Source organism: Lissotriton helveticus, chromosome 3_2, assembly GCF_964261635.1.
Source record: "Lissotriton helveticus chromosome 3_2, aLisHel1.1, whole genome shotgun sequence".
In the NCBI taxonomy this organism is placed as follows: domain Eukaryota; kingdom Metazoa; phylum Chordata; class Amphibia; order Caudata; family Salamandridae; genus Lissotriton; species Lissotriton helveticus.
In genome coordinates, this window is record NC_136062.1 from 10,105,280 (window position 1) to 10,125,855 (window position 20,576).

Genomic DNA, 20,576 nt, shown 5'->3' on the forward strand with positions numbered 1-20,576 from the left:
CCAGACACCAAATGGGATTTAGGGTCTGAGACTTTGACATTTTATGTTGGGGTTCTGCTTCTTAGGAAGTGTACCTTTTTCCTTTTCATCTTCCCTCTTGAAAGATTGCCTGTCACAGCAGGAAAGAACTCAAGGTGATAGATCCACAACATAGCTCATGGGAGTAACTAGAGTTCACACCTGATAATCAGCCACAGTGAATCGTGCATCAAAAGAATAATCCGGAGATCCCAGGCCTACTCGTTTGAATTGCCTTTCAGCCCCCTCTCCTTCCTGAGATGTGCCCAGGCCCCTTCCATGTGATCTATCACTAAATCAAAGAGCACCCTTTTGATGTGTAAAGGGAGAGACTCTTCCTCCCTTCCTCTAGTATGTGTCCTACCCAGGTCACAGGAATGCAGCAATACACCAGTCTGTCTAGGGAGGTTCCTCTACTCCTCATGTCTTCACCAGGTAGGACTGGGCTTCTCAAAATGGGATCCAGGGACCTCCCTGTAATGTACCATTGCAGGCACACTTGCATTCAGTGTACCTTCACAGCACACATACTCTCCAGTACGGTTAGCTCCATGCATTGTGCCACTACAGGCACATATACATTCAGCACACACTGCTCAGTACTGTAGCAATTCTGTATTTTACCAGGGTGTCCTATTTGCATACATACTCACTGCCAGCACATACACTCTCCATTTGTGCTGCACAACATTTCACCCTTCATGTATTATGCTTCCCACAAACACACATACATCCAACACATGCTTTTATCGAGCACGTACTGCACACAATACATCTCTCATCTAATATATTCCTCGTAGGCATACATGCTCTAATCACACATATTTTTACATTGTTACTTACTTCTGGGAGAGGCTGGCTGAATCGGATTCTAAGGTACGTACTATACATGTTGCTTAAAGAGAGAACAGATGGAATACAGCCTGTTGCTCTGAAATATTTGATGTTTGGTATTCCACCAAAGATGCTGCAATGTAATAACCTGCTGTGCACAGCCAACCTGTGTTTCAACATGTAGGTACCTACAATAAATACATATTCTAACATGTACATGTTTTCAACATAAAGGCTCTAGCTCTACCTTCAGTAATCAGCGTGCAATTAATTATGTCTTAGAGCTTTAGTGCAATATTGTTACAGTATTAAAGGATATTTAATATATTACAGAGAAATATATGATCTTTGAATACCACAAGCCTCCGAACCAAACAAAGTTATAGAAGAGATTGAGAGGGTGTTTCTATTGAGCAAACTATTAGGTGTAGCATTTGTCCTACTATACATACACAAAATAAAAACCTCGTAGCAACTCCATCAGCAAAAAGCCTTGTCACAAACACAATGTAAATGATATGTTTCTGGTCACCGTTTATTTTCTTTTAATAAAATAACCTTACATAAACAAAATGTATAATTTCATTGGCTGTACAAATGGAAAACATGGCTGATTATTCTACGGACGGTTTATTGCAATGATAGTGGAACTTTTAGAAGTGGAGAAGCTCTGTTTAGAAAGGCCCAGGTTGAAAAAAAGCCTTTTGAAAGAACTCAGGTGATGGAATGGTTGTCTGGGGGAAGAAGCGCATTCGCTCCCCTATCTCACTAAAAAGCATTTTTTTAAATGGCCAACTAGCGTTAACACAAACACATTATCAATGTCAGACAGGCATGATAAGCCTTCAGGATCTTCCTAAATATAATAATGGCACACAGTCCATGTTGACTGCCTTAGAAGCAGACATGCTAGGAGACAAGACAGGTCTTAGCGTCACTGAGGGCTTTGAGGCCATATTCAGCAAGGGAATAATCCCTCAAAAACTACATATGGACGATGGACTAAAACAATAGTAAATTCATCATTTTATTACACAATAGAAGGTGAAATTTGCGACAATGGCTGTTTCAACAGATCCTCAGAATCTAATTTTTGGAGATATTTCACAGTTTACAACGTACACTGGGGATGTATTATAATTAGTTATAGTTGTTTAGAATGCAAAAGCAGCTTATAATAGCAACATCAAAACTACATCCACAACAGTAACTGTTCACAATTATTTAGTCGCACGTCAAAAGACAAGAAGTCGCTGCTAAAGGAAGGCGATTGTGTTAGACCATTGGTACTCACAAACTTTCTTTCGGGGCCACATTTACAGTGTGGTTTGTGGCCGAGGGCTGCACCGGTCCGGGTGGGGTCAGTGGGGGAGGTGGGCGGGGCTAGAGCTAAAAAAACTATGACCATGAGGTTGAACACAGGCACCTGCAGTGGAGGCCTTCGTCCACTGAGCCACCAGACTCGGCATACTCACATCTTTCTCTCTCTCTCTCTCTGTCTCTCCCTCTCTCTCTCTCTGTTTCTCTCTCTCTCTCTCAGTCTCCCTCCCTCTCTCCATCTCTCTCTCTCTCTCCCTCTCTCTCTCTCCCTCTCTCCCTGTCTCCCTCTGTCTCACTCACTCTGTCTCCCTCTCCCTCTGTCTCCCTCTCTCTCCCTGTCTCACTCACTCCGTCTCCCTCTCCCTCTGTCTCCCTCTGTCTCCCTCTCTCTCCCTCTGTGTCCCTCCCCTCCCTCTCCCTCTCTCTCTCTCCCTCCCTCTCTCTCCCTCCCTCTCTATCACTCCCTCTCTCTCCCTCTATCTGTTTCCATCTGTCTCCCTCTATCTACCTCCCTCTGTCTTCCTATACCTGTCTCTCTCACTTTGTCTCCGTCCCTCTGTCACCCTCCTCCCTGGCTCCCTCTGTTTGTCCCCCTCCCTCTGTCTGTTGCCCTCTGTCTCCCTCTCTCTGGCTCCCTATGTCCCCGGCCCTCTGTTTCCATCCCTCTGTCTCCCTCTCTTTCTCTCCCTCTGTCTCCCTCTGTCTCCCTTTGTCTGTCACCCTCTCTCTCCCTCTGTCTCCCTCCCTCTGTTTCCCTCTCTCTCTGTCTCCCTCTCTCTCGGTCTCCCTCACTGTCTGTCTCCCTCTCTCTCTGTCTGCCTCTTTCTGTCTCCCTCTCCCTCCCTGACTCCCTCTCTCTGTCTCCCTCTGCCTCCCTCTGTCTCCCTCTCTCTCTGTCTCCCTCTCTCTGTCTCCCTCCCTCTCCCTCCCTCGGACTCCCTTTCTCTCCCTCCTTCTCTCTCTCTCTGTCCCTCTCCGCCTCTCTGTCTGTCTCAGTCTCTGCCTCTGTCTGTCCCTGTCTCTGCCTCTATCTGTCTGCCTGTCTCTCCCTGTCTCCCTCCCTCCCTCTGTCTCCCTCTCAGTGTCTCTGTCTCTGCCTCTGTCTGCCCCTGTCCCTATCTCTGCCTCAATCTGTCTGTGTCTGTCCCTGTCTCTGTCTGCCTCTGTCTCCCTCTCTCTCTCCCTCTCCCTCCCTCTCTGTCTCTCTTCCTCTCTCTATCTCTCTCCCTCTCACTGTCTCACTCCGTCTCCCTCTCTCTGTCTCGGTCTCCCTCCCTCTGTCTCACTCACTCTTTCTGTCTCCCTCTGTCTGTCTCCCTCTCTCTGTCTCCCTCTCTCTCTGTCTCCCTCTCTCTCTGTCTCCCTCTCTCTCTCTGTCTCCCTCTCTCTCTCTGTCTCCCTCTCTCTCTCTGTCTCCCTCTGTTGGTCTCTGTCTCCCTCTGTCGGTCTCTGTCTCCCTCCCTCCCTCTGTCTCCCTCCCACTGTCTCCCTCCCACTGTCTCCATCCCACTGTCTCCATCCCACTGTCTGTCTCCCTCCCTCTGTCTCCCCTGACTCCCTCCCTCTGTCTCCCTCTGCTTCCCTCTGTCTCCCTCTGTCTCCCTCGCTCTGTCTCCCTCTCTCTCCGTCTCCCTCTCTCTGTCTCCCTCCCTCTCCCTCGGACTCCTTTCCTCTCTCTCTCTCTCTCTCTCTCTCTCTCTCTCTCTCTCTCTGTCTCTGTCTCCCTCTCCGCCTGTCTCAGTCTCTGCCTCTGTCTGTCCCTGTCCCTGTCTCTGCCTCTATCTGTCTGTCTGTCCCTGTCTCCCTCCCCCATAGAGCAGAGTGTCTCGGAGTCCGCGCTGCTGCGGCGGTGTTTGCAGACACTCTTTACATATTTATTTATTTTTTTAAACACAGGTACTATGTCTGCAAGTTCCGCGGACCGCGAAGGAAGGTTTGCCAGTCCGCTCAGAAGGTCTGATTATTTACGAAAACGATAACATAAAAAGCAAAATCTAAAATTAACAATTTTAAAACGCTCTGCAACTATGCAGGAATTCGAAATTGTAGGCTAAAAATTAAGTTGATACCCTTACCTTGATCAGAGGGAGCAGAACAACTACAGCAAACAAAATCTAGTACGGATGATTAGTGACCTCAATTGAAGAACTGGTATATGCTGACAAAATGAGAGCATGCATTGGAGTATAATGACAAATTGATATGCTAGGGTCCAGTATATTGCTTCGTCTTTTAGAACTGAAAAGCACCAATCTTCCCATAAAATTAAGATATCGTTTTTTTTTGTGTATATTTTTGTTTGTGAATTGAACAAAATTATAATTTGGGTACTTGTTAGATGTATATTGGTTTCTGTATTTGAGTGTATTGTTATAAAGTTCAAATCATGCAACTTGCTTCCAGTAGTAATTCAGTGGGGAGGCCACAGAAGTGAAAACGTTGCAGGCCACCACGTTTGGGTTTCTACGCTGAAAGTGATTTTACACAAGATCACCAAAAGGCTTTTACGAATGAAATATTTACAGCGGCAAATATTGAGCTAACAGAATGTGTTTATATTTAACATTCAAAAGAGTATGAGAGCAATAGTATACAGGCATCTTTTATAGCAATTAGTTACAAAAAGTACCAGGTGTTCTGCGAAAGGTCTAAAGGGTTGTAATTATCGTAAAATTAGGTTAGTCTGTACTCTTGATGCACATTTGAAAGTCAAACCTAGGAACTTTATGTAGGGTTTGGCTCGAAAACGGATGTTGCATGTAGTAAGTGGGTGCATGCAAATGCTGAATTTCATTCACGCGTGCTTAATCTTTCAATAAAGGCCAAATCTGTTGAATCTTGAATCTTGGCCTAAGTAGTTCAATACCTTTTGTTTGATGTCATGTGTATTTTTCTTCTTAAAAGGCAGCCATTCAAGATTTGTAATGCCTTGACCTAGAGTAAAGAATTTGTAAGTATGCTGATACAAATAATTCCCTAATCTGAAAAATCAAAGGGATCCCTAATACAGGACTATGGGTGAAACATACCTGACGATTTTATCCCCATATTACAACCTAGAATAGGTATTGAGAGGGTAAGATGCAGCACTTGAATGATCTTTATCTTGGGGTTCAAATAATATTGGGATAATTACTCTGTCCTAGTATGTTCCCTTTTTCTGGTTCGTTTCTATCTACTTCTGTCTTTCCAGCCATTGCTTTGGGCAGCTTGAAATGTGAAACACAAATATATTTGGCCCAACCTGCAATCATACAGTGCTATGGAAGGTGCAATTATTAAATTACGATGGAATATCATCAATATATGAAGAAAACTATGCATCATGTGAACCATATGACATGCTTTGAGTAAACATACCTTGAAGAAAAATGTAACTGCACAATAACCAATTACATTAATGTATCACTCCAACAACTGGATCATTGAATAATAAAAGTGTCAAACATTGAGTGAAAAACTCACATATTGCCATATAAGTGCAATCCTTTTGACATGATTAGGGGATCAGAGTAACAAACCAAATCAAATGGTGTAGTTCGTGTATTATGCAGTTCTGAGTTGCAGGCACTGTTCACTGTCAGTGATAATTACATTCATTGTTTTTTCTAGTGCTGTATGCATGTGCATTAATTCGACAGAAATTATCCTTATACATAATACCAATTGCCTTCCACTTTGCAGAGTGTGTGTCCAGAGTGTTTAGCCAGACTAGCCCAGCAGTAAAGGTATCAAGGCTTTCAGACACCTGGTTTAGTTTAGTTTCAGACATGTAGGGGACATACTGGTGCCTGAAGCAAAAGGCAGCCCTTTCTAACACATCCCTTGCAAACCCACTTGACACCTTGTGTTGTTGCGGCATTGGCGAGAGCCGAGTAGATTTAGTTGGGCATGCCAATCCTAGGATTATGCTCTTTGTAAGAGGACATCGTGGGCTTATGGGTGATATCGGAGATTGGCGATGATTCATATTAAATTCTATGTCAGGACCGGAGGCTTTGGATTATGCTTATCTTTCTTTACTTTATTTTGATAGCAGCCATTTTTAAGACAGATAACCAAACCACTGTCCCCAAACAACCTCAGGAAATTGGTGATCAAAACAAACAAAGAAGGGACAACATATCCCTAAGTCCGAGGACCAATCACAACGCTGGGTCCACCGTATAGCCTCTCTTCAGCACGTTGCCCATCCTCTTACTTTGCTGCTCGCAGTCATGAGACGAGTCATTTTCTGGTTTCCCTTCAAGTTTTGTCTGAATTTATGTGATGTTTTCATGCCAGTTCAGAGATCATTCAGCTCGGGGAGCGATGGCCTCAAAGGCGTTCGCGCTAGGGGCCAGATTGGAGGACATAATGAATGCAGCAGATTGGTCCTCGGATTCAACCTTTAAAAGGTTTTATTTTAAGAGATTGGTTCTTGGACTTAGGGATATGTTGTCCTTTCTTTGTTTCTTTTGATCACCAATTTCCCGAGGTTGTTTGGGAAATGTGGTTTGGTTATCTGTTTTAAAAATGGCTGCTATCAAAATAAAGTAAAGAAAGATTAGCATAATCCTCGCCTCCGAGTCCTTAATAGAATTAAAACTTTCTGTTACGATAGCAAGGAAATGTTTCATTCTCTATGAACGATGGGGGTGGGAGATAGATAAAAAGTGAAAATTGCAGCTGATTTCTTTTTATCTTACTGTAACCGTTACATTAAAATATGAATATAGATCTAAAGATTGGTGAAATTGAAATACCATATTTAACTGGTTAAACAGGCAAAGCTGCGCAATATCAACAGTATCATGACACATTCTCTGGAATTGTGCCTAACACCTTACAGGGTACGTTTAAAAACAAGTGTGAATCATTATGGTATCTGGTACGCAGTCCATCATAAGCACTCATAATTTCACACAGCGGCTTTAAGGCGCATTAGTTACCTCTTTTAAGTAAATGGTCATGAATCCATCAATAATTCCATCCTGTTCAAGGCCTATTATTAGGTCCACAATACTAGTGAATGAAAATACTGCATAAACTGGTAGAAAGAAAAAAAACACATAAATACATCACAAGTAGAAATATAACAGTATTGCAGCAATACACAGAATTTGACAGTTTTGAAATGTATTCGATGTCGAAAAGCAAGGCAACAACAACAACAAAAACTCTGATGCCCTGCTGCCGCTTGTAGTTAAGTGTACTATTTACAGACATCTAAAGTGGCATAAACTTGCTGAGAGAATGAGTTTTAACTGCTATTATCTGTTAAATAAATTATGTATTGTATTGTAATTGCATTTATATAGTGCTTACCACCCCTGATGAGGTGTCAACGTGCTTTTTTGGCCAGTAGCATGCTACTCCGGAACGCATAAAGGATTAGTGGTGAATTAGTATATGGAATTATGAAATTAATTTGAGTGGTGGCCATGTTAGTCTGTTATTCTGATTGAGAAGGATAGTGGAGGGATAGAAGAAGAAAAGGTTTGCATTTATATAGCACTTGCTACCCCTGCTAAAGTGCTTTTCAGCAAGTAGCACACTACTCCAGAATCCAAACAGGATTAGTGGGGAATTACAAAAGGGAAATGTGAATTTGAGTGGTGGACATGTCAGTCTGTTATTTGGCTTGAAAAGGAACAGTAAAGAGATAGAAGAGGGAAGGGTCTAGAATTTTCTTTTGTTTGTTCTTTTTTTATGGCGTTCATAGCAGTAGGAGGGGGTTTGGGATGAGTAAAGGGGAAGTGGAGTGCGTAGAGTCAGAAGGAAGGGTTTAGCAAAGCTTGTTTGGGAGATCTGATTAGTAAAAGAGGTATGCAATGATGTAAGGAGGGGTAGAGGGGGGAAGAGTCTAGAAAGTGTTTTTTTGGGGATTGTAGTAGTAGAATGGGGTTTGGGATGAGTGAGCGAGTGGAGGTAGAGGATATATTGAGAGAGGTATAGGGTGAGATAAAGTGCAGCGCATTGTAATGATTGTGCACATATTTCGCCCAATTGATAATAGTTTTATATATAGACATATTTTCCTCGATTCTATATTTATAAATAGAATTGTCAGCACGGCTTTGCACTTTAGGATTTCTTCCATGTACATCATGATTTCATGTGTACGTAATGGTTCCTTGTGTTTTGGTTTGCAAACTTGACAATGGCCACCTCGGCCGAAACACGTTGTTTTTGCACTAAATAAATTACTCGTGAACAGAAGTGGTGTGCCACTTCCTTTCATTTAGGATTGGATTCTGATGGATATTTGTGGCTTCTGCAGCCACTGTGGGCACCGACACTGAAAGGCAGGTGTACTGCGTTTGTGGCAGTCGTTTGTGACTATATATATATATTTATATATATATTACCTACTGGCGGTCGCCAGTAGGTAGTTATAGTTAGGACCTAGGTACCATAGGAAAATCGCAACATTCTATTCCCAATAACTTTGGCGCTGATTGACTAATCTTCGCAATATTTTCAAAACTCATGGGGCATGTTCCGATCCGCTCCTATCTTGAAAGTTTTGGGGTGATTCGGCAAGCGGGGGCAGGGAACAAAGGGGAGTCCCAAAATGTGTTTACTCCATGTTAATTTCCATACAACCTGAACTGCTGAACGGAATTACACCAAATTTGGCCAAAAGGTAGCCCTTGCTTCAGAAAGAACTCTTTTTGTTAAATGTTGTAAATCCGTTCAGTAGTTGCTGAGAAATATGAAAAAGTAAAGATATTGATATCTGGGCGGAGCCTAACCACACATGTCATCGTGAGATTTGATTGGCTGTCAGCACTTCATCCTGGAATTGCTGGCAGACATCTTGGGACCAATATACATGATAGTACCCCATTGAAATGCATTGTAGTGAATCAAAGATTTTGAGGGTTACCAAAAGGAGAACTATAAAGGGTGATAACAGACTTTAGTTATGATGGAGCAGGGGAATGACAAAAATTTGTGTGTACCCCTTGTGACATACATTCCCAAAACCATAACATGTATTAATCGTGTGACGTGTTATAACTAACCAACAAAAAGAAAAGCACACACCGAAAAAGTACACGTAGGAAACCAACTTGCTTATTTTTGCAACTTTAAGGTATTAATCATGTACATATGTCGATAATATAGTGCAATAACGTTTTTAGTTAAATAGAGCTATGCATTTATGCTTATTATGAGTGTTTTCGTGGCAAAACGAGCAAATTTGGTAAGTAAACATTGCATTTGTGTTGCTTTCTGCTAGGTAACCTTAACAGGGTAAACTTAGAATGGTGGGAGGTAAACAGAAGGGTTTTAATTCTAAAATCGAACGTCTATTGTGTTTGTTTTCATATTAGTTCCCATTGAGGCCCGTGCGGCCTAGCCAGAAAATGGCTGATATGCGAGACTTCGAGAAAGTAAGGCTTTACGCATGAGCGACTGTGCTCGAGAGATGTATGAACGGCCTGTGCCTTGGCTACTAGTGTCTAGGTCAGTGGGGCCTGGAAAAGTGGACTGATGCCAAAGAGATGCTGGAGTATGTGAGCCTGGGAAAATTGAGTGAAGTAACTACATGATGTATAAACAATACAAGGACAGGAAGATAAGCATCAAAATGGACCATTTTGACTACATGAGAAACGTGGAAATGACAGTGCAGAATGTGGACAATAAGGAGATGAGATGATCTTCACCACCCCTCTAATGGACCAATGAGGAATGAGTATGGACCCTAAAGTTTCAAATTTTAGTTAGTTAGTTAGTGAAAAAGGGTATAAAAGAGCCAGTACGAAAGATAGAAAAAAGTTGTTCCTGAAATTATTTTTCGCACCACGACATGCTGTCGCACTGAATGATTTTTGGGTGCAAAAGACTTGGACATTTTTCCTGACTTTAACTTTTGATGGGGTATAGAATTGAATGTGGAGTCCTGATGGGAGGTAGACATCGAGGAATATAGAGAGTCAGTTTTGGGAACTTGTGTAGTTTATTCCTGTCTTTTCTTTCAACAAACCGGGTAATATGTTATTCAAATTTCTTATTTCTAAAATTTGTTTTACTACTAAATGTCAAATTTATTGAATTCATTTTTCTTCTTGATTAAATCTATAGAAATGTTCTAATAAGAAATTTTACGAATTAAATGTTAAATTTAGAATAGAGGAAATAAGAGAAATAAATATAAATGAGAAATAGTAAAATAAGCTGGTCTTGATTTTCATCAACTAACTTCTACTAGCTGGTCCACCGACCAAAACAGCGGGGTGCCTTGATGTTATTTGTTATGTTATGTTATGTTATATCTGTCTTGTATAGCGCACGGCTACTCAAAGAGTGTCCCGGCGCTTTAATGCACACCTGTATCACAACACAACAGAAAGAAAAAGCAGAAAAAAGAGGAGAGAAATCGGAACTATCCCAAAAAGACTAATATCTAGGAGGTAAAAAGCCAGGTTTTAAGACCCTTCCTGAACATCAGTAAATTAGGAGTGCTGCGCAAAGTCACTGGCAAAGAGTTCCAGAGCTGCGGAGCCAACAGTCTGAAAGATCGGCCTCCTATGCGTGCCCTTTTAATACGAGGAACCGCGGCCAGGAACAAAGATTCGGACCTCAAGGGTCTTGTAGGGTGGTAAAAAACTACCCTTTTTTGTAGGTATTTTGCTCCTGAAGCATAAAGGGCTTTATGAGCCAAAGTTAAGGCTTTAAAAATTATCCGCTTCCGGATGGGGAGCCAATGAAGTGACTGCAGGAGACCCGAGGTTCTAGCACGGCCTGACAATCCAAAAATGGCCCGTGCTGCCGAATTCTGGACCACCTGCAGTCGTTGTAGCAGATACTCCGGCAGGCCGAGATACAGAATGTTAGAATAATCCATTCTCGAACCGATTATAGCCTGCACCGTTATCTTCCTGTGATCTTCCGATAGTATGGGAAGAAACTTGCGAAGCATCCGGAGCAAACCGAAACAGGTGCCGGTAAGACCGATTATCTGGGATCGCAGTGTCAGGTCATTATCGATCTTAATCCTCAGGTTCTTGGCCACCAGGGATGAACCTGCAGGTGGGAACATGTTCTCCGGCCACCATTCCTGCCACTCTGGGTCCGAACTGCACCCGAAGAAGAGTACCTCTGATTTATCCGAGTTGCACTTGAGGCCGTTAAGTTGGAACCAATTAAAAACGGCCCCAAGGCAACCCCGGATACTCTCTCCATCAAAATCCGCACCCTTCCTGCACGTGAAGAGGAGCTGGATGTCATCGGCGTAGGAAACGATCTGGGCCCCGAAAGATTCCGCCAGTGCCGCTAGAGGGGTCATAAAGATGTTAAAGAGAGTCGGGCTCAGCACAGAGCCCTGAGGGACTCCGACACCCAAAGGCGGCATCTCGGCGGAACTGGAGGAGGCCCAGACCGTTTGTCGACGGCCCGCCAGAAAAGATCGAAACCAGCTGAGCACCGTCCCCCTCAGACCGATCTCATAAAGTCTGGCGAGGAGACCCTCGTGGGGGACGGTGTCAAAGGCCGCCGACAGATCGAGCATCACTAGCATCGCTTTGCCACCTGAGTCCAGCACCTCTTTAATAGCCTCTAAAACTTCCAAAAGCGCTGTTTCAGTGCTTAGGTTAGTGTGGAAACCGGATTGAGTGGGGTGCAGTAGATCGTGCGATTCCAGATAATCGGAAAAGCTTATTTCTTATGAATATAAAGGAAATGGAGACGTCCATATATGCATATGTACATAATGTATAGACCTGAAAATGTTAGATTAATAGGGTACTCCGCAGTCCAGCAGCTCACCTTCTAGTCTCACTGATCTTGGGAGCAGTGTGATTTGTGTGAATGAGTGACTCGCGGTGCTATGGGCCCAATCGCCTAGTAAAGTGTGATAGCTCCTAAATATTTTGTGATGGTTTGGATTGTTGTTTGAGAGCAGCACTGGATCAGTAATAAGTATGGGTGAATTTTGCGGATCTGCGGCCCGCGAATTCGCAAAAAAATCCACGAGTTCGCGGATTTTTTTGCGATTTGCATAACCTCTTACTGGAGTACTTTCTACTGGCTAATCCAGTAAGTGCTACCTCGTTGGGTAAATGTATAGTGCTTTCCCTACACTACAGCTGTGTAAAGTGCCAGAAGAATTGTCTCCAGTGACCATGTGTGTGTTACTATGCCATCGCGCTGAAGGGTGCAGGGGTCCCTTGAGGGAGCTGGCCATAAATAAATAAAAAAATCCACCCGCTCATTTGCAAATTTTCGGCAATTTCGTGAGCTTCGCGGACCGCGAAATTGCAGAAAATCCACAAATTGCGTGCAGGATAGGCCCTCCTCGGTGATTGGCTGGCAGGGGATGTGTAGCTCCTCCGGGAGCGGCGACAGCTTCTGATGGTGGTGAGACTGTGCTCACGAAGCGGGACCCGTGCCAGCGGGTCCGGCGAGGAGTTTTGATGCGCCGGTGGGCGTGCCTCCGCACAGGTCTGATCACGCACGGGCTCCTGGACAATGGAGTCCCGTGCGGTGTGCAGGATAGACCCTCCTCGGCGATTGGCTGGCAGGGGATGTGTAGCTCCTCCGGGAGCGGCGACAGCTTCTAATGGTGGTGAGACTGTGCTCACGAAGCGGGACCCACGCCAGCAGGTCCGGCGAGGAGTTTTGATGCGCCGGTGGGCAGGTGGGCGGGCCTCCGCACAGGTGAGATCACACACGGGCTCCTGGACAATGGAGTCCCATGCGGCGTGCAGGATAGGCCCTCCTCGGCGATTGGCTGGCAGGGGATGTGTAGCTCCTCCGGGAGCGGCAACAGCTTCTGATGGTGGTGAGACTGTGCTCACGAAGCGGGACCCGCGCAAGCGGGTCCGGTGAGGAGTTTTGATGCGCCGGTGGGCGGGTGGGTGGGCGTGCCTCCGCACAGGTGAGATCACGCACGGGCTCCTGGACAATGGAGCCCCGTGCGGCGTGCAGGATAGGCCCTCCTCGGCGATTGGCTGGCAGGGGATGTGTAGCTCCTCCGGGAGCGGCGACAGCTTCTGATGGTGGTGAGACTGTGCTCACGAAGCGGGACCATGCACAGTGGGTTTATCAATGAGGTCCTTTAAGATGTTGCAGTGATGTTCTCGATCTCATAGAAGACGTCAAGAGCGATATAAAATATGATAAACCACTGTGGAGCCTAACAGTGTGAGTTACGTTAACATGTGAACATCATAGTGCAATTGTTTACAAGGAGCTTGATTCTTAATGTTTCATAGTCCGGAATCTTGATTTGTAACATTTGCCCAAGTGTCTCATTTAGGAGCATTCGCAGGCCAACCCCATAATGGTTGATTAGAGATGTTGGTGGGGAAAGTTTCCAATGAGTAGGAACGAGTTGTGGTGTTTGGACCGGTCGTTGCATACTACAATGGGCTAAGGACTTGATTACACTAGGCCAATATATTTCATTATGTGTGAAAAGCACTAGAAAGTGTTTTATGGGGGTATATGTGATCAATATAGAATAAACATTTTTTGCGGGCGAGATATGTTTTTCTTTGACACTACAGAATGCTATAATTTTAGGAACTTTGCGTTGGTGAAGCAGTATTCTTGGAAATTGGTGACTACTTAATTGACATGATTTATGTGTTACATGTGGATGTAATTATACGATTGTACATTTCCCTTTACATTCATGGTAGATATGTAGACTTGTGAAAAGTCACGTAGTATCTTTTCGGCCTGACGAAAGGAGAGTAAATTAACAGAAGTCACTGAAACACTATAGGAGCATTCAATAGATCTATGTTTGTGACATAAAGAGCAGAATACATAAATTACAAGGCTACATGTTCTGTACTGAATTTACCAATCGATATCTGGTATTTTTTTTTTTGTACGTATTTTGTTTTTCTTTTGTGAATAAGGGAAGCCAGTAATAATGGTATTGTCTGTGATTGTTAAAATATTTGTATGAAATATGTACACTTGATTTATAATAAATGATATATTTTTATAGATATTGATTGCTTTAGCCAGATATGTGCTATATAAAGCTAGGTGGTGCTAAATGAAAATTGGTTTATCCACGTTTGAATTCTTGAACATAGAGATTCCTAATTGAGTTAAAATAAGGAAAGCCATGTGCTAATACATGGTCTATAAACAGTGTCACGTTGTAATTTGAGGCGTTGCTCTTTTTCATATTGGGAGGAGCCTGTAAAATTATAGCTGCCTGAGGAATATAAAGGGTTTCTAAGCCTGGACATTAAAGGGTGATGACAAAACAACCTAATTTTTTTCATTCCATGTTACTGCTCATGCTAGCCAATACATACCATAGAACAGTGGATCTTTGGGTGGCTTCCGTTTCACCATAACACGAGCCAGGAGTGCAATGGATATCAAAATGAGAGCTCCAGAAGTCACAATAGCCCAAGAGCTGCAACAAAGAAGACAATGAGAGCAGTTTAGTCTGAATGCTCTATCTAATGCAAATTTCAATGTATCTTTATTGAAAACGTTTTTAAACAGAGGTACATAATCAACAAAAGAGGGAAAAAGAGCAAAAGCAACAATCAATCAATCAATCAGGTCATTTGTAGAGCGCACTACTCACCCGTAGGGTCTCAAGGCGCTGGGGGGGGGGGTGCCGCTACTGCTCGAACAGCCAGGTCTTGAGCTTCTTCCTGAAGGAGAGGTGGTCTTGGGTCAGGCGCAGGTTGGTCGGAAGTGAGTTCCAGGTCTTGGCGGCCAGGTAGGAGAAGGATCTTCCTCCTGCTGTCGCTCTTCGGATGCGGGGGACGGCGGCGAGGGCGTGGTTGGTTGATCTGAGGAGGCGCTTGGGAGTGTAGAAGTTGATCCGGTTGTTGAGGTAGCTCGGGCCTTGGTCGTGTAGGGCTTTGTGTGCGTGGGTGAGGAGTCGGAAGGTGATTCTCTTGTTGACCGGGAGCCAGTGCAGGTCTCTCAGGTGTCCGGAGATGTGGCTGCGTCGGGGGATGTCGAGGATGAGTCTCGCCGAGGCGTTCTGGATCCGCTGGAGTCTCTTCTGGAGTTTTGCAGTGGTTCCGGCGTAGAGGGCGTTGCCGTAGTCCAGACGGCTGGTGACGAGGGCTTGGGTGACCGTCTTCCTCGTCTCGGTGGGGATCCACTGGAAGATCTTACGTAGCATGCGCAGGATGTTGAAGCATGACGAGGAGACGGCGTTGACTTGTCTGGTCATGGAGAGGGAGGAGTCCAGGATGAAGCCCAGGTTGCGTGCGTGGTCTGTCGGTTTGGGTGCGGTGCCCAGGGCGGGGGGCCACCAGGAGTCGTCCCAGGCGGAGGGCGTGGAGCCCAGGATGAGGACCTCCGTCTTGTCTGAATTCAGTTTCAGGCGGCTGGTCGTCATCCATTCGGCCACGTCTCTCATCCCTTCGTGCAGGTTGGCTCTGGCGGTGGCGGGGTCGTTGGTCAGGGAGAGGATTAGCTGGGTGTCGTCGGCGTAGGAGATTATGTTGAGGTTGTGTTGGCGTGCGATGGCCGCGAGGGGGCTCATGTAGACGTTGAAGAGGGTGGGGCTCAGTGAGGATCCTTGAGGGACGCCGCAGATGACTTCGGTGGCCTCTGACTTGTACGGTGGTAGGCGGACTCTTTGTGTTCTTCCGTCGAGGAAGGAGGTGATCCATTCCAGTGCCTTCTCCTGGATTCCGATGTTGCTGAGGCACTGTATTAGGGTGCGGTGGCAGACGGTGTCGAAAGCCGCGGAGAGGTCCAGGAGGATGAGGGCCGCTGTTTCTCCGTTGTCCATCAGAGTTCGAAGGTCGTCGGTGGCGGCGATGAGGGCGGTCTCGGTGCTGTGGTTTGCTCGGAAGCCGGACTGTGAGGGGTCGAGGGATCCATCCAACAAAAGTTCCTTTATTATCATGTTAGGACAGGTACAACCTGCCTAAACAAAAAGTGCCTGGCAATAATCCTAAAGGAACAAGCAAATGTTGAGTGGAGAAGGTAGAACCGGAGGCATTAATGTCAGGAGGTATATCATGTATTAACAGAGATAAAAAGCACAAACAAAAAATGTGCCACTATTTGGAAATAGATCACTGTAAAAAGACATAAAAAATGACCAGTGGTCTTGTGGAGTGTCAATAACATATAGGTAATTCCAGAGAATTATGCTGCTGTTGCACAAAGCAAATATCAAAAATAATTGTACCAATGATTGAGAATATAAGGGAAAATAAAGGAGCAATACACAAGTAGAGAGAAGGGAAGTTAGGGACACAAAGATACAGATGTAGGTTAGCAAAAGAAGTCCTAGGAAGTAGAGAAGAAAGGAAAGGAAATGGAGAGGAAGTGGTGTAACTAACATAACATAGTATGGAGAGAAGGAGCAGCAGGGATGTATGGGTCTTGATCCTGGATGAACAGGTCCAATGAGAACTGTGTAGTTAAGTGACCCATGCCCACCAAGTGCGAACAGATACTAGGCTGAAAGAGTTCTAATCTAATAAGATGACTTTAATAGCTATCTCTAGGAGAAGGTCAAGGAGGGAGCACTCTAGATCACGAAGATTCATAGTAGGGTAGGCTATATGAGGACCTAACATTATGGAGGGAAGTTCAGTATGAGATTGTTTTGAAAATGGCATTAAGTTGGTTTGTGACTTGTTCCAAGAATGGTGTTAAGACTTTCCATTGGAAGAACATATGAGGAAGGTCTCCAGGTGCTTTGTTACAAGACCAACACAACTTTGAATAGCTTTTTCTTTTTTTTTTTTTAACACATTTTTATTAGAAGGTTGTAATACAGTACATCACTGGGTGTAATATCCCACACAGCCTTATCATAACGGTGCAAGTCATATTTCTTGCATCATTGAAGACCGTATGTTAAACAATTATTTACAGCATGTAGCACATCTTAGCATTAGTATACCTTTAAACATACCCAGTATCATTCCTACTTTCATTTTGTTTTGATTTGTGTTTAAGAAAAATCATGCCTCACTTTCCATATCTAATTGTTATACAGTTCTGGCAGGATGCATCCTGGAATATGGGACTCTGCCCGAAGAGTACTGCATCAACATGTAACATAGCATGAGAATTTGAGAAAAAACAAAATCTTACCAACTTCCCCACCCGCTCCCTTCCCAGTAGGTTCAGCGAATAAGAAATTGTACAATCGTATACATAGTCCAGTTCAGCATATTGTCTGTTTGCTATATACATACATTAGCATGCTGGCCTCCAGCAACCCCCCTTTTCATTCCACAGGGCTCTAGCTCCTCCTCCTTTCTGCCCAGCCCAAGCTCCATCAGATCACACTCTAGGGACAATACTCTAGTATGTCCATAGCGCCAAGCTCCTCCATCAACAAATTCCATTCCATAGATATAGGTGTCTTACGCAATCCGCGCTGCTCCTCTCTTTTCAATTCCACTCCCTCAGCCCTGCCGCACCTCATCAGTACATCATACCAATCTTTCGATGCCGGTGGTCTAGCAGCTTTCCATTTCATTGTAATATTACGTTTGGCCAGAATGAGCGCCAAGTTATTACATTTTCTGACCGGACTACCTTTCTTCTCTTTGGGGCCCAGCCCCAGTAAACAGTATTCCAGACTGTCATTATTCCTCACTGGAACTATATTTGTTAGTATCCCACAGACAGACGCCCAGTATTGTCGTAACCGTGGACAGTTCCACAGCATGTGTGTCAAATGTGTTGCCTGTAGTTGGTAACGTGGGCACACATCCAATATATCTGAGAACATGGTTTTCAACCTGCACGGTGTCAGGTTGGCTCGATGTAAAAGCATGAGTTGGGTGAACTTGAATTTCGGGTTTCTCGACACCTTCCTGGGGCATTCCACCAACACACTCCATTCCTTGTCACTGAGCGCCCGGCCTATGTCCTCTTCCCATTTGTCACAGAGTGTCTGGAGGGACACCGCTGCCACTGTGCAGATGCCTTTGTATAGCCATCTTGTAAGGTGTCGACCATTACCCATCAGATGTTGCATTGTGATCAATGTGTGCGTGGCAGGTTCTACACCCCCAGGTGACCATGTTGTGCGGGTGTAGTGAGATAAATAAACTTGCGTGCAGAAGAAACAGTGTGTCCGGTGCCCTGTGTTCCCGTACGAACCCATCATGTGGCATCAGGGTACTCTCCCTAAAGAAATAACCCACTGTGGTTATACCCACGTCTTCCCATGCTCTTATTTTCTCATAGTAATCCTGCCCATCTGAGTGGGGATCCCGAGCAGAGGTATAGTGTGGGCATACGGGGTCGCCGTCTTGGTGTACCTAAGGGAATGCCTCCAGTATAGCAACGCAATTATCAAAAGATGTGGTGCCAACGGTGGGATTTTGCTATTAGGCAACATAAGTGTATGTACTTCACCCCTGTATGTCTATTTCCTGCAAGTTTCGCCCCGCCAGCCAATATGCTAGCCATTGCAATTGATTCACATAACAGTAGGCTTTCAGATCAGTGCCTCCCATTCCCCCTTGTTTAGTATCTAGGTACAGTTTTGTAAGTCCTATACGCCGCCCGTCTTTACCCCATATCAGTTCAATCAGTATAGAGGAGAGCAATTTAAACGTCTTGGATGGTACCATTATGGGTAAATTGGTGAAGAAATACAACAATCTAGGGAGCACCACCATTTTGGCAATTGCCACTTTGCCTGCTACAGATAAGGGCAAGGTGACCCAGAATTTTATTTGGGATTGGAATGAGGTGCGAAGCGGGGAGTTAGGCAGGGCTGCATATTAGCACCCCTGCTATTCACTATTTACATCAACGGCCTAGGCAACCACCTAGAGGGGGCTGTGAGAGACGTTCCGCATGTAGGAGAAGTTAAGATCCCTGCTCTCCTATACGCGGACGACACAGTACTCATAGCTCGTACTGGTGTCTGTCTCCAACAGCTTTTGGACGCATTTGGCTCCTTCATGGACCGGCTTGATTTGAAGGTTAATTCTACTAAATCCCACACTATGGTCATCGGACCCCATAAGAAAAGGGCCATGGTGAAAACATTTTGGTGTAAAGGAGAGGTAGTCTCTAGAGTCCCCGTCTTCCCCTACCTTGGCGTGCTTTTTGACAGCAAGGGCACCTGGGGACCTCAGGTACGGGCCAAAAGCCTAGCGGTGATAAGGACATCAATGGCCATCCTGGGTTTCGCCAAAAGACTGGGTCATAGACCTATGGAAGCCATCCTAAAGGTGTATAACAGCAAATCCCTTCCTGTGGCACTATATGGCGCGCCTTTATGGGGCTACGTATGCTTGGACAAAATTCAGAAGGCAGAAAATAGATTCTTACGTTCTCTTTTGTGCCTTCCTCAATCAACGCCAACTTTTTCCACTCATGCAGAGGTAGGATTGGACTATGTTCAGGATAGGCTGAGATTGGCGCCCTTAACATATTGGCTCAAGACATGGTTAAATACAGAATTGAACCTAAATCACCTGATTATGAAGGATGTCATGAGTCTGGGACATAGTAGTACAATCCCATGGCTGGCCTATTTAAAAAAATCTTTCTTGGACCTTGGTCGGCCAGAATTATTTACTGACCCCTCTGGTATTACAAAACAGGACGTGGTAGTTATTAAAAAACAATTCATGTTAAGGGAAAGATTGATTCGAGAAGAAACAGAATTGTTAACGCCCACAGTTAGACGTCATTATTTGTTAGTTCACTCTCCTGCACTGGAACCTTATTTATGTTTTGTCACTAACCCATTCCACAGGTTCCTGTTAACGAAATTTAGGTTTAACCTTATCCACTTTTATTTGGGCAATTTTAATTCTTGGATAAAACCAGATCTAGCACCCCCCTGTACTTGTGACAATTTTTCAGTTCAAGACACCATGCACTTTATTATGTTTTGAGATTTCTTCTCTGATCAGAGAAAAAAACATCTGTTACCTGTTTTGAGGGATGCTGGTTTCTCCCAGGTGAGACCAGCCATGTTTTATCTACAATCATTGGAAAATATACATATTACATTCTCCATGGCAAATTTTCTAGTGGCAGCGGCTAGATCAAGAAGACGCAAGAACGTTGTAATTCCCTTTGTATATTGATTTTATTGTTTTTTAAACACTGTTTTTATTGTAACACCATGTCATAAGATATTCGATTGAAATGAAATTGTTTAATTTGTATTTTATTTGTATATAATATGTTTTTCTATGTCCTTTGTATGATTTTTAACCGAATCGAATAAAGTTAATTTGACTGACTGACTGAGTGAGGTGATAGCACGGTTCAGGTTGCCCTCTAGAAGGTCCGTTGTTTCCCTATATATTGATTCCTAGGTATTTGAAAGTACTAGATGCGATCTGAAACGACCAGCCCCCAAAATCCAGCGTACCAGTACGTGTTGCGTCCATAAAATTATAGACATAGGATTTGTTTTCATTAATAGATAGTCCAGACACGGTTTGAAATGCGGCAAAAACCAAAGGCAC

At 44.3% G+C, this 20,576-nt stretch overlaps 1 protein-coding gene and 1 long non-coding RNA gene across 4 annotated transcripts in view; one reads left to right on the forward strand and one right to left on the reverse strand.

Annotated features, from left to right (window-relative positions):
* The window catches only part of TM6SF1 (transmembrane 6 superfamily member 1), a 622,619-nt gene that overhangs the window by 448,221 nt on the left and 153,822 nt on the right, over positions 1-20,576 (reverse strand). For both annotated transcript variants that reach the window (XM_078684737.1, XM_078684736.1), the window contains exons 2-3: positions 14,445-14,548; positions 7,104-7,201 (exon numbers count right to left, since the gene is read on the reverse strand). In XM_078684737.1, the coding sequence (XP_078540863.1) occupies positions 7,104-7,201; positions 14,445-14,548 (202 nt within the window). The remainder of the gene's footprint in view (positions 1-7,103; positions 7,202-14,444; positions 14,549-20,576) is intronic.
* LOC144826417 (uncharacterized) overlaps positions 1-20,576 on the forward strand; it is a 905,759-nt gene that overhangs the window by 271,515 nt on the left and 613,668 nt on the right. The gene's annotated exons all lie outside the window — the stretch shown is intronic.